The sequence below is a fragment of the Phascolarctos cinereus genome, unplaced genomic scaffold, assembly GCF_003287225.1.
Source record: "Phascolarctos cinereus isolate Bilbo 61053 unplaced genomic scaffold, phaCin_HiC Scaffold_9;HRSCAF=440, whole genome shotgun sequence".
NCBI lineage: Eukaryota > Metazoa > Chordata > Mammalia > Diprotodontia > Phascolarctidae > Phascolarctos > Phascolarctos cinereus.
Window position 1 is genome coordinate 205,385,634 of NW_027556402.1, and position 14,642 is coordinate 205,400,275.

At 42.1% G+C, this 14,642-nt stretch overlaps 1 protein-coding gene and 1 long non-coding RNA gene across 2 annotated transcripts in view; one reads left to right on the plus strand and one right to left on the minus strand.

Annotated features, from left to right (window-relative positions):
- Nucleotides 1–14,642, plus strand: part of LOC110220963 (uncharacterized) — a 99,102-nt gene that overhangs the window by 22,078 nt on the left and 62,382 nt on the right. The window lies entirely within an intron of this gene.
- SYT9 (synaptotagmin 9) overlaps nt 5,636–14,642 on the minus strand; it is a 212,471-nt gene continuing 203,464 nt past the window's right edge. The window contains exon 7 of the mRNA XM_021005270.2: nt 5,636–7,446. Coding sequence (XP_020860929.1) covers nt 7,438–7,446 — 9 coding nt within the window. The 3' untranslated portion in view covers nt 5,636–7,437. The remainder of the gene's footprint in view (nt 7,447–14,642) is intronic.

The window sequence follows — 14,642 nt, forward strand, 5'->3', positions numbered from 1 at the left end:
ATATTTCAGAGGAGGAAGTTGAAAGAAGCTAAATGGCTCACCCAAGAATAAAGGAGCTGGGAGAGTGCAGAAGTACTTAAATCTGTTCTCTGAACTTTCCTCCATTCTTTATCTGTAGAGTCGATATAGGGTTTACTTTATAAAAAAAAAACAGCAGCAAACACACTTAAATTGTAGCAAGAGTCATTTGAATGTGAAAGGAAGCCTCCATGACATTGAGAGCAATTAAGAAATTAGATTGTTAGGTATGTAAGGGTGTGTGTGTGTGTGTGTGTGTGTATACACACATACATATGTGTGTGTATATATATATATATATATATACACATACATATGTACAAATTTCTTTCTTCTTGAAGAGTAATAATAATAATAATAATAATAATAATTACAATAGCCAGTAATCATGTAACATCTTCAGGTTTTCAAAGCATAATTTTGCATATGTTAACTCGTTTGATCCTCAAAACAGCCATGTGAGTAGGTGAATTATTTTCCCCATTTTATAGATGATGAGACTGAGACTGGGAGAGGTTAACACATTGTCCCAGGGTCACATAAGCTATTTAGTTTCTGAGAAAGGATTTGAACTCATCTGCCTTACTCCAGCTCCAAAACTCTCCATATCTTCTGGAGACAATTCTTGTATTTTCCAAAAGAAGGAATGGGATGAAAGGACTGGTGGATATCCCTTTCAGTAAACAAAGGGACTCACCTATTTCCTCTTAAATCCCTGGAAAAGAGGTAATCTCAGAAGCTTTCCTGATATAGCCTGATTTCCCTGAGTTGTTGACTTTTACCCTTTATTGCAAGTGACCGTATGAACATTGTAAGAATGAAATATTGATATTGTGCTTTCCCTAGCTACAGCTCATCTCCTCTCACAAAGATGTGGCTACATTTCTCCCTGCACTTTTAATGTCTTTTAGAATATGTGCCTTTGAGCCCTGTCTGTCTTGGATGTTTCCCATCTCACCCATTCTGACTTCCTCATCCTTTCTGGCCAGAATCCAAAAAAAGATGGTAGATAACTGAGTATGTTACTATATCCAGTTAGCGGATGTGAGGCTGTAAGTGCAGCCATCCTATTAATTCACTCTGAAAAGTATATGATGCAGCTTGTGGTTTCCAGGGCATTGGAGGGGCTTATCTAGTTATTTTCCTTGGGGTTTGGGCTAGCTTCCTATAACAGGCATATTCAACAGGAAATTTGTCATCCTAGGTCTTCGCAGGTCAAAACAATTAGCATGAATTCCCAGAATTAGCTCCAAATTGAGATTAGGTCATAATTATAGAAAATTTGGATTTTTATAACTCAACCTAGCCATTTCTTATTGGACTATTTCTTTCCAAAAGCTAGTTTTTGGTTTTAATTAGGACTTGTCATCTTTACTAAATTACAGGGAATATACATCAGTCTTTCCATTCTGTGGTAGACATAGTCCTGCATCTGGTCTGCAGGTACAGACTCTTGCATTTGTTCTGCTCAGTGATGAGCAAAGCTGTTCAGATTGGGGCAGGAGGAAGAGTGGAAGTGACAGGAGCAGTGACAATGGTGTGGGACACAAACTTAAACATGTGCTATTTCTGCTGCTCTCATAGCTGATGAGATAATTTAGTTTCTGGAAAAAACAGGCTCAAGAAATGTTGTTACTTTTCAATTCAAAGAAAGAGGAACTAAGAAACTCCATCCACCTTCCACCTTGAAGCCAACTTTGATATCAGTGGGACTTAAGACAATGTTGATTCTCAATGTGATAGCCATAGCGTTGGCTTTTGGGTATTCACATTCCACCAAAGCAAAGCTTTGACCAACAGATTTAAGATCTGACAATCAACTAGAAGCATCCAGGTAACTTGCAATGTTTATCTGCATTGCCATTACAGAGCTGAATGAAATGATATCAACAAACCTAGCTCAAATGGTGCCTGTCGGGAGCATAGACTTTACAGAGTCACCAAGGCAAGTTATCAAGGCCTAGAGGGAAACTCTGGTTTGGGAGAATTAATGAAATATTCATGACCTCTTTGAAGCATTTGCCACCGATGACTACCTCCTCCTGAGCCCTTCTCAACCCTCAGTTTCTGTGGTACTCTTCTTTCTTGGTTATCCTCCATCCTTGCTGACTATTCTTTCTCAGGCTCCTTTGCTGAATCATTATCTTTGCCCTCCCACTATTTATGGGATTATTTCAAGGCTCTGTCCTGGGCCCTCGTTTTACTATAGTGATTTCACTTCACCCTCACCCCCTGCCCTCCCAACAAATTTAACTATTGCCTGTATGCCCGATGACCCCAGATCTGTGTATCCAGACCTATTGCCTCGCTTAATCTCAAGTCCGACACCAACAATTGCTTATTGGACATTTCACACTGGATATTTATGGGCATCTCAACCAACATATTAAAATAGAACTCAACCTTCTCCCCAAATCCTTTTCTTATCATACCTGCCTTATTTCCGATGAAGGCAATATTCTAGTTATCCCAGTTTGCGACCTCAGAGACAGCCTCATCTCTCCTGTTTTCCTCATTGCTCCCTGTTCTCCTCATTGCTCCCTGTTCATCTCATTGCATTCAACCAACCTGCCAAGTCTTATTATTTTCACCTCTTCAGTATCTCTTGAACCATCCCTCTTCTCTCTATTCACACCACAACCATCCTCTACCAAGTTCTCATCAGTCTTGCTTGCACTACTACAATAGCCTCCTAATTCCTCTCCCTGCTTCTGGTTTCTCCCCTCTGTTATCTATATTCCTAAAAAACATGTCACTCCCTGCCCAAGGAACTCTGGTGGTTTTTTGTCCTCCTCTTGCCTCTAAGATAAAATACAAACTTTTCTTTTTGGCGTTTAAAATGCTTGACAGTTGGGTTCATTTCTATGCTGAAGGCACATCACTTTCCTTCACAAACTGCTACATCCAAACTGGTGTTCTTGCTGTCCCCCCCCTTCCATCATCTTCTGTCCCTGTACCTTTTCAGAGGCTGTCCCTTGTTCCTGGAATGCACTCTGTCTTCCTCCCTGTCTTGGGAAATCCCTAGCTCTTTTCAAAGCTTAGCCTAAAGTGGCATTTCCTAATCAGGACTTTCTCAATCTCCGATTGCCAGTGCCACTCCCAATTACTGTCTTTATTTTATATTAGTTGTGTTCATGTTGCTTCCTGAAGTAGGATGTAGGCTGTACTTGGCATGGGGCCTGGCGCCAGTAGGTGTTTAATAAATGCTTGTTGAATGAATTGAATGAAAACATCTAAGGGAGTTTTGTGACTCACCTGATGTCTATGGAGGGACTGGTCTTGACTTCAGCTCCCCAGTATCCCTCTTTCTCAGCTTGACTCCAGAGTCAAATAATAATTGAAGGTCCTTTCCATTAATTTTACATGGACTTGCTTATTGACAGACTTTATTTATAGAACATTTATGGTTCTTCTTCTATTAGCAAGACCCTCTGCTCTCTTTCCCTGGGCTCTCTCATTAGTCCCTCTGGAAAGGTACCTTTGAAGATATACTGAGAACATAGGCATGCTTGCTTTCAATTAAGATGGGGATCCTGCAGATCAGAGATTTCCTCCCCTGGTCCTGAAGTTTGTAAAATGTCTTGTTTTATCCTGTCCACTGTGTGGATGGCCCTGGGATCATAGGAAATAATCTTGGTTGGGAGATCAGACTTGCTTGTAAGAGACCCCTGCCCTTGAATGAGTCAGGTGACAAATTCTGAGGGCTGCCCTGTCCTCAGGCCTGTGCTTATGCTATCGCTGACCACAGTGAACCTAAAGGAAGAGGCAGGTGTGTGTGTGTGTGGCTTCCAATCCTGTCTCTAGCATCAATACATGACCCTGGACAAAGCACGTAAACTCTGTGAACTGCAGTTTCCTCATCTATAGCATGGTGATAACACTAACCCTTCCTTCATGGGGCAATGGTGAGAATTTAAAGCCTTCTGTGCTTAAAGTACTTTGCAAACCTCAAAGGAGATCCTTGCGAGGAAGTTGTATCTAAACTGGAAGATCACTGCATGGTAGAAGAGGCAGGAGATCCCCGGGTTCATCTCACTTGTGACTGGTATTAGCTGGGTGACCACGGACAGGTCACTTAAGGTCTATGAGCTCCCATTTGAAAAACGGGAATAGGATTTCCTATAGTGACTACCTTGTGCAAATGTGTCTCAATCCCAACATTGAGATACCGTATGGTAAAGTATTTTGTAAACCTTTCCCTTTTCTGTCTAGACTTGTGGTTTCATGGGCATGGGCAATTCATGGTTTAGAATCTCCCTCCCTTGGATACAAGTTGTCCCTACTAACTTGTAGGAGAGTTACCTAGAAGCACCAAATGTTTAAATAATTTGCTTATGGTCACACAACCAGCATGTATCACTTTAAAATATAATGTAGTGACTAACGTGGAAATGTTAAACATGATTGCACATGCATAACCTATATCAGATTGCTTGCTGTCTTGGGGAGAAGAGAGGAAGAAAAATTTGGAACTCAAAATATTATAAAAAATGAATGTTGAAAATTATCTTTACATGTAATTGGGAAAATAAAATACTATTTACATTTTTTTTCTTGGCTAGGCAATGGGGTCAAGTGACTTGCCCAGGGTCACACAGCTAGTAAGTGTCAAGTGTCTGAGGCTAGATTTGAACTCAGATCCTCCTGACTCTAAGGCTGGAGCTCTATCCACTCTGCCACCTAGCTGCCCCAAATACTATTTACATTAAAAAAAAATAATGTAAATGGTGTACCCCAGGACATGGAGAATTAAACTATAACAGCTCACTTCTTCAATAGATTTTCAATATAAATATTTCTTCTGATATCCACAGAAAAGTCTAGACACAGGAGCACTGGCTCTTTCACAAACTATTAAATAAGCCTTTCTTCTAATTCAGGGATTGAGAAATTTCATGCAATTAAATCAGTTACAAGAATATGACCAAAGAGCATTAGCAACCTCTATCTCTCCTATGAGGACCAGACTCCCTTGGTTGGTTTGGGGCAAACATGTTAGCTTTTTAAAATCTTTTTGGTGTTTCTTGCAGGTTCCTAATCCACCAGGCTCCAGGGACTCTGGGCTCAATCCATGGCTAATTTTCATCATGTTCTTCATCAGCTCTAATTTTCATGCATGTTTTATATGTGCCCGGCACATAGTAGGCACATAATACTTGATTGATTGATGGTTTTATAGGTTCAAAGTAGACAGTATTTGGAAATTCCTCTGGCTCAAGTGCCCCAAAGACTCTTTGGCTATTGATGCCTGCTGCCTAGGTTTGCACAGTGGGAATGTGACATGTCCTAGATTCTCCTTGTCTTCTAAAATGCAAATTCCATTGGGGATCTCAGGTTGTCAAGTCTGGTGTCTCAGAAAAACTCCACTTTTGGAGTCACTATTGCTGTCAAATTCTGAATATCTCCAGGCTTTGAATGTACTCTTTCTCTTCTTCCCTCAAGCGGCCACCACCACCAATTACTTTGTCCTACCCATAAATATCAACAACCACCCTGGACATACCTGCTTGGTTCACTCCAAGAGAGGATTCAAGGGTTGGCTATAGCTATTACACTTGAGGATGCAGGGAATCTGACGAATACATAATCAATGAAAACTTAAGAAATAGACACAGAGTGAAGGTGATATAGTAGATAGTTTATTAAATTTCTTCTGGGCTCACTGTCTGATTTCCTCTAGGGCCAGCCTGATTTCTTTTTGGCTTGGTGCACGTCCTGAATGGCATGACTTAGACCCTGTAGTAGCTGGCTAATATTCTGTCACCAGCGTTTCAGTCCACACTAGCCCTTCTTGCTTTGGTCCTAAGCATTAGTGTGTGGTATAGCATGTCTGAATGGGGTGGAGGTGGTGGGAGGGGGCAAGCCTTCAGTTGGGAAGGACAAGTCTCCTTCCTTGTAGGCAGAACCCCAGATTATCTTTGGGATCCTGGTGAAAGAAAGGTAATTAAATCAAAAGGGAGGTTTGATACTGATGGAAATCAGTGAAGCAGGTTGGGGGACCACACCATATATCTCTACACCTTGTTATTTTAGCTCCTGGCTATTTTTAAGCTGTGATTGGACAAGTGAGGCATGAAGCCCAATTTTGAAACCACTTCTCTCATGCAATGTGACCTTTATAAGGATTGCCTAAGGCATCTATTACAAATGTTGGGACCTTCACTCAGTAGTACAGCTCTTTAAATATTTATAGCATCTCTTTCTCTCTGTCTCTCTGTCTCCTCTCCCTCTCCTTTCCTTTCTTCTTCTCTCCTCATTCCTCTCCTCTCCTGTCCTTAAAGCTGTGCTCATTTGAAGATGTCTTTCCCTAGAGAGGCAGGGCACCAGCCACATTGCCACAGTGTGTAAAAGGAAGTTTCCTGGGGTGGTGGGACTTTAGACCCCTGGCAGTGCTAAGGGCTTTGCTTTGTCCATCTGCTTTGTCAGAAGCCTGGATGATTCTTAAGCAGCTGTCTAAATAGCGGCATCCAACACTAATTTGATGATGTCACAGTTGAAAGCCCTTGACTTAACTCTTTTCTAGGTATCTCCATTACCTAGGTGCTGTAGATGTGATGCTTGTGTTAAAAAGAAAATGAGGATTATTGTCTTTGGCTGCAACACCAAGGGGGGAGGGTGTAGTCTAGGGTGTTGCACATGGAAATGGACCAGAAGGCACTCAAAACAGCAGGCTGGACCTGCATTTCCTTCACTTAGGGGAGAAGTTATAGGATTTAAAATATCTGCCCCCCAAGTCCAATTTTAACCTGCACTGTCAATGGGTTTTGGCAGGCAGGGAGGCCAACAGGGGGACTCTGTGCTTGTCCCTTGAAGTGGGGTATGGGTGCTTGGCTTCCCTGCATGTTCACTAAGCTCTGCCCTGTCTGTGGTGTGGGATCTCCTGGAGTTTTCATGACAGGGGTGGTCACTAACTCATGGGAAGGCCCAGTCTAAAAGGAGAGATGCACTTTTTGCCTGCTTGGCATCTTCATTTATTTTTCACGTTCTCTCATTCTGTGGGGATTCTGGTCTAGTGGCATTTCTGTTGGTTTTGCCCTGCCGATGTACATCCTTCTGCTGTCCAACATCAACCCTGGGAGCAGTGAGTATGGATTGACCCTACTGGCCTTGTCAAGGGGGTAGAATGTAGCTGGCACTGGCACTTTCTTCTTTCATCCAATCTTGATTCTTGGTCACGCAGCAAGTCTTCTCCCATGGCATACTTGGCTTTCGGCTGTGCCAAGAAGATAAGCAGGTTCACTGGCCCCATGGTGCTCATCAAACCTGGTCTCGGGAGAAGACTTGTTATTGCTTAGGTTATATCTGAGCATTTGGTTGTGGGGCTATTGGGATGGGGTTGGAATGAGAAAACAGCTAAAGACAGCTGGAATCCATTGGGCTGAGCTCATCACTTGGCCTGAGCAGTCCTCACTTCCATTTCTATCGTTTCTGTACAGGAAAAGAAAGAAAAAGAAAAGATCACAAGTTTGTATAGTATGCATCACACACATAATACAGGTCATTTCTTGTTCCTAAGGTGTTTGGGATGGGACCCAGTTTTCTGCAAGGCTCTTAGGTCTCGCCTGACAGACTTCTGATCTTTATTTGAACTTAATTGATTCTACCTGACTCTGATGACTGGTCACATGCAGATGGCATGAATCAGATAGCAATTGTCACAAAGAAAGAAAGTCATATACCTTGTGTGGAGTGCAGAAGTGAGAAAGGATTCCTGAGTCTGTTCACATACATGGTTAATAGATGAGAAAGTAGCAGACACTTTGAAATTATAACACGAGCAAAATAGAACTGCATTTGTGATTAAGAGAAGAAGGAAAAGTGTTAAATAGCTGCGACTGAATGATTGCATATGATACATGCTTGGTATAGTGGAATGAGCACTGTATTTAGAGTCAGAGGATTTGGGTTCAAATCCCCTCCTTCCGCCAATACATAACTACTTGTGTGACTATGGGTCACATGTAACCTCCCCGAACTCAGTTTTTTTATCTGTAAAATTATGGGGTTGGAGTTGATGAGCATCGGGGGTTGCTACCATGGATCTAGCTAGTATTCTATACTCCTATGACTCTATCTTTTCCATACTGAACTGCACAGAAACAAGTCTTCTGGAAAACCAAAAGGATGTCACAGGTCCCGTGTACTATCTTCTTTGAGAAGAAAATGGGATGAGTGTTTTATTGCCTTTGGACTAGATCTGTCACTTCATTGATATGTATAGGGAGATTGCAGGGAAGAAACAAACTCCCTTTACCATTGTAGACCTCCATCTTCTCAAGCAGATCATGGTCATGAGTTGCCTGGGGTCTTTGAGAGGTTAAGTGACACATCTAGGGTCACACAGACAGAATGTGTCCAAGACAGGACTTGGGACCCAGGTTTTTCTGGCTGAGAGGCTGGCTCTGTGTCCATCACCCAGAGTCATAGAATCACAGAATTTAAGAGTTAAAAGATTTCCATGTCCATCTGGTCCAACCCCTATGCAAAAGCAATCCTCACTATGTTGTACATGATGGGTGGTCATTCAGTCATTGCTTAAAGAAGTCCAGGGAGGATTATCCCACCACGTCCCTCGACAGCTCATTTCATGCTTGAACAGCTCTGATTTTAGGGAGTTTTTCCTGGTCTTTCAAGCTTCAATTTGTCTCTTTACAATTTCCACCCACTGTTCCTGGTTCAGCCCTCTGGGGCCAATAAAGAACAAGTCCCTGCTTCAAAGGGTGGAAGATTGCTATCAAGTCACCCCTGAGGTTTCTCTTCTGCAGGCCAAATCTGCCCGGTTCTTCAACTGACCTTCATTTGCCATGGATTCAAGGCCCTTCACTACACTGGTTGCTTTCCTCTGGATACTCTAGCTTATCAGTGTTCTTAGACTGTGCACTCAGAACCAAATACAATGCTCGGGATGATTTCTGATGACAGCAGAATAAAGTGGAACTCTGTCCTTGCTATTCCTGGAAGCTATGCCCTGATGCCTCTCCAATCATTGTAATTGTTTGTCACTGTCATCATCATCATCATTACGATGGTTATTAATCCTTAGCTGTGGTATATATTGAACTAGGAGCTGTTCCTCGGTGCACTTGTTCACTTAGATCTCAGGCTATTCTTGTCCTGGTATATCATAATCCAGGGCTCCATTCCATCTCAAAGCCAATTTATCCAGTGATGTTGGGGATAATGTCCAGTATTTGAATAATTTTCTCTTTGATTAAATTAGAATGCCACCAGCTGGGTGACAATTGACCATCCCCTGATCACCCCCTAACACATTGAAACCTGTCAGTTCAGATGAGTCCAGGCTTGGAACACTTTTGTGGAATGTGATCCCAGTTCCTATACTAAAGGGCAGTTATGGGGGGAGAAGGTGGGGGATTTTCTTTCCTTTCCCTCCTGTTGGTCGTAGTGATATCTATCAGTAGACCTACTTGTTCAGCAGGAGATGCTCTAGCTAGCAGTACAAGGGTCAGTTCAAGAGAGTTCAAGGTGTAAATGAGGGCAGACACAGAGATGCAGCGACTTGAATGAGGATGCATTTTAATGCTCATGACTCTGGTCTCAGAGAAGAGAGCTAACCATGGATATAAGGGAGAGCTAGACCTGACAGCTGAAAGCACTCCAGAAGGAGAGAAAGGACATCGAGTCCCTGAAGATTAGTTTCATGTGTTTCCTTACTACCATTTTTTTTTTTTACTACTTTTTCCATGTGTGTGTTTGTGGAAGAGTGCATTCCAGATTTTTTTGGAGGGATGGGGTAGGAATGGATTGCTGCTTCTGTTCTATGCCATCTTAGAAAATTCTGTTGCTTTGTGCTTTGAGCTAATTATATCTACTGGCTGACTGTTAATGGTAAATATAACAGTGAGAGGGACTATAGTTTTTTTTCTTTCTTTTTTTCCTTTCTTTTTTTTTTTTTGGTGTGAGACAATCAGGGTTAAGTGACTTGTCCTGGGTCACACAGCTAGTAAGTGTCAAGTGTCCGAGGCCAGATTTGAACTCAGGTCCTCCTGACACCAGGGCCAGTGCTCTATTTACTGGGGACTATAGTTTTGGGAATTTAGAGACCCATATTTGTTGTTTAGTCATTTTCAGTCAAATCTACCTCTTTGTGACCTCTTTTTGGGTTTTTATGGCAGGGATGCTGGAATGATTTGACCTTTCCTTCTCCAGCTCATTTTACATATGAGGAAGCTGAGGCAAACAGCATTAAGTAACTTGTGCAGGGTCACATGGCTAGTAAGTGTCTGAGACCAGATTTGAACTCATGAAGATGAATCTTTCTGACTCCAGGCCTGGTGCTCTATTTACTGTGCCACCTAGCTGCCCTTTAGAGACCCACAGGATACTCTAGAACCTGTAAGTAGCACTGCATAAAGAATGAACAGGAGATGAATGATTTACAGCTGGACAGGGTTTTACAGGCAACAAGCCCATCTCCCTTACTTTACAGATGAGAAAACTGAAATCCTGTAGAAGTTAAGTGACTTGCCCAAGGTAACACAGATAGCAAGTGACAGAGCTGGGATGCAAGCTTAGGTGATATGACCCTGAATACAGAATCCTTCCACTCTATCATGCTCCCAGAGAGCATTTGCTCGGGATTCTAAGGGGAAACCAAAATTTCTCTGTAGGGGAGGAGGGAGCAGCAGTGACCTCTCATGCTTGAGAACAGTCCTCTAGTAAGCTGGCATCATGAAGATTTGCCTGGCAATCTTTGTAGAGGATCTTGCCCTCAGAGTCAGATGGCCTCCTAGACCAACTTGGGCATACAATCCAAGGAGATTGTCGTATATAGTGCAGTAGTCTCTTGTTATGCTTGAACCAAGTATTCCTAAACCAAGACTAGAAGCACTTTTAAGCATCTTCACCCTAGTTTCCTCAATATGTTCATTTTCCAGTGGAGAGACTGAGGCACAGAAAAGAAAGAGTGGGGGGTGGGGGGAGGGCAGGTGGGAGGTGGGGAATGGCAGGGGAAGTGGAGGGGTTCTCCCACCCTTTCCATCTACCTTGACAGATTTCACCATCACAGGTGGAAGGGAGACCAGCCAGGGCACACTTATTTCTATAAGTACAAAAGACAGACATAAAGTTTTTCTGAATCGTTAGTTTACCCTTTCCTTTCCATTAGCACAGAAAACAGACGTAACTCTATTCCTTTACGTTTAAAAGAAAAATTTGTTGTAAATTCTCCAGAGCCGCCTCTTCCAGCAAGCTTTCACCAGCTGTTCCAGGCAGTACTCACATTTTCCTGTGAAACCCTCAGGCACTTACTGGAGTTTGTGCTACTTATTGGCTCAGCATATGCAACCTTTCCTGAAATGGATCCTTTGATGTTCATGTCTGTCTCCTGTGTGCTTTTAGGTATGTTTCAGTGCTGGTCTGTCTAACTAGACTGCAAGCTTTATGCTACGGGGCAGAAACGAGGATGTCCATCCTATACAGCTTTGTGTCATCCATAGCACCCAGCATAAAGCCTTGACCATAGTAGGTATAGTCATGAAATATTTGCTGACCAGCTGGCTGCTTAGATGAAAACTGCCTGCAGGTCTTCTTACAAAAAGATGGAAATGTGGGGGTCAGGACTTCTAACTTTCTTTTGGCCTATTTGCTCAGTGCAAGCCTATTGGTTTAATTAAGCTCCTTTTACTCCCTTTGAACCTGCCTTCCTCATGCTTTGGCTGGGAATTGATTCCACCAGCAAGCCTTATGACACTATTGTGACAAATAACAGATACCAGCAGATACGTGTTGCTATAGATACTTCTACTGAGAAGCCTCCAGCATGAAGCATTCTGGTGTTAGGAAGCCAATGTGCAAGCACATAGCAAGAGCAAAAGGGAGGGAACTGATGGATCCTAAACTTCCTTCAAAACACAGCTCAGGTTGTCACTTCCTACACAAGGTCTTTTCTGATCTCACCAGCTGTTGGTGTTCTCTCCCTATTGAAAGTACTCTGCCTTTATGTCCACATATTACATTTTCCCAATAGAATATAAGCCCCTTGAGGACAGTGACTTTCATTTTTGTTTTTGAATTTCTGGCTCTTAGCATGGTATCTTCCACCTGGTAGGTACCTGATTGAATGAATGAGTGGATCAGTCAATAAATATTGATTAAATGTTTACTGTGTGCCTTGGCATTGTGTGGGTTCTGGGGATACACCAACCTGAAATCATTCTTGTCCTCAAGGATTTTACATTCTACTAGATGTCCAGACTATCTGTACTAAAGCAGCCCATCTCCACTGTGTACTCAGGAGTGGATTAGGCTTTGTTGAACAGAAAGACAAGAGGAAATCTGGTTCTTGCCTGTGAAGGATTGCCTGGGGAGACAGAACTAACCAATAGAGGTGTCATGGGGAGCTGTTGGTTAGAGAGGGCTTCCTTCACAAAATTCTGCTGAAGAGGCTTGAATTGAAATTTACCCTGCTAGAAGGAATGCCTTGAAAATACATGCAAAGAGACATCAAAATAGGCCTAAAATACAGGTTGGACTGAGAAGCTTTTGCTTTTAAAGTCCCTATTTGGCTATTTCTTGGATAATCATATAACCTAGCCCTTGCCAACTCATGTAACAGAAATCAAACCAGAATAAATATTTCCCCAAGGATTTGGGCCCTTTGGAGAGAGAAGCAGCCTTGCCATCTCCACGGCTCTTGTTTGATGACCAAGATTATAAGCTGCTGTTAGCCTGCAATTCACTTCCATTAAAATGGAGAGAGCTCCCAGCCAGGCGTTGCTGACACGCATTAAGGATCATTAACCCCTGGGCTCCTGTGTTGCGGTTCCCTTCCTTGTGAACTCATACTGGGACTAAAACTGTTAGCAATTAAGTTGCCTACACAATATCATGTCCTGATGGGTAAGCATGGCGAATATCTCATTCTGGACTGAACCTGATCTGCCTTAGTTTGGGCCATATGTTTGGAGGTGTATAATATTCCCACCATTTCCCAATGATTTGTAAACTCACTTCTCATGATCTGAGAGATTGGAGGCTGGTAGTATGGCACCTGAAGAAGAACCTTCTATTCATGAAATAGGAGAGCTAAAAATATGGGCAGAAGGAGATGGAGTTCATGGTACAGGTGACAGGTCAAAGGAGACACAGATGGAACCATAGACATTAGAGGCAGTCCAAGTGGGAAACATCCACCAAAGCCCTTATGTCTATTAAGCCTACTTTAATCCATATTGTTTTAAAAAAATTTTTATTAGTTTGATTTATCAATAATCACTTCCATACGCTTTTGTGTTTAAAATTTTTCTCTTCCTTCCTCCCGACCACCCTGTCCAAGACGGCAGACAATCTGATGTAGGCTATACATTTACATTCCTATTAAACATATTTTCACATTAGTGATGTTGTAAGTAAGAATTAAAACCAACGGGAGGAACCATCAGAAAGAGGAAACAAAATTCAACAGAAGAGAAAAAAATAGCAATTCAGCTTTCATAGTTCTTTCTTTGGATGTGGATAGCATTTTCTATCACGAGGCCTCTGGAGATGTCTTAGATCCTTGTATTGCTGGGAAGGGTTAAGTTTATCAATATTAGTCATTGCACAGCCTGGCTGTTATGGTGTACAACATTCTCTTGGTTCTGCTCATTTCACTCAGCATCAGACCATACAAGTCTTTCCAGGTTTTTCTGAAGTCAGCCTGTTCATCATTTCTTATAGCACAATAGTATTCCATTACATTCATATACCACAACTTGCTCAGCCATTCCCCAAGTGATGGGCATCCTCTCAATTTCCAATTCTTTGCCACCACAAAAAGAGCTGCTATGAATATTTTTGTACATGTGGGTCCTTTTCCCATTTGTATGATTGCTTTCGGATACAGCCCTAGAAGTGCTATTGCTGGATCAAAGGCTATGCACATTTTTATAGCCCTTTGGGCATAGTTCCAAATTGTTCTCCAAAATGGTTGGATCATTTCACAACTCCACCAACAATGCATTAGTGTTCCAATTTTCCCACATCTTCTCCAACATTTATCATTTTCCTGTTTTGTCATGTTGGCCACTCTGATAGGTGTGATGTGGTACCTCAGAGTTGTTTCGATTTGCATTTCTCTAATCCATAATGATTTAGAGCATTTTTTCATATGACTATAGATGGCTTTAATTTCTTCATCTGAGAACTGTCTGTTCATATCCTTTGACCATTTATCAATTGGGGAATGGCTTTTTAATCCATATTGTTCCTCCTGGGATGGGCTGACTGTGGGGCCCTAACAGATTTACGTAGGTATTACTCTACTGATGCAGGTTGGAACCTTCTCTGACACTTATCATCTGAGACACTTGCCTGGGGTCACATGGCAAGTATGTGTCAGAGGGAAGCCAAATCTCCCTGCCTTTGAGGCTGGTTTGATATATACACCATGCCTTGTTGCTTTTCCTATCTGTAAAATGGGGATAATAATAGCATGGACTTCACATGTAATATAATGTAAAATGTATTGCAAACCATAGATCCCTTAATAGATATTAACTATTATTATTATTGGAAGGAAGACTGTCCTAGGTGAGAGTTCCTTAGCAGAGGACAACATTATGACCCCTTCTTCCTTCTACTTAATGGGACAAGAAAGCTACAGGCCAGAGGAAATAAGCCTG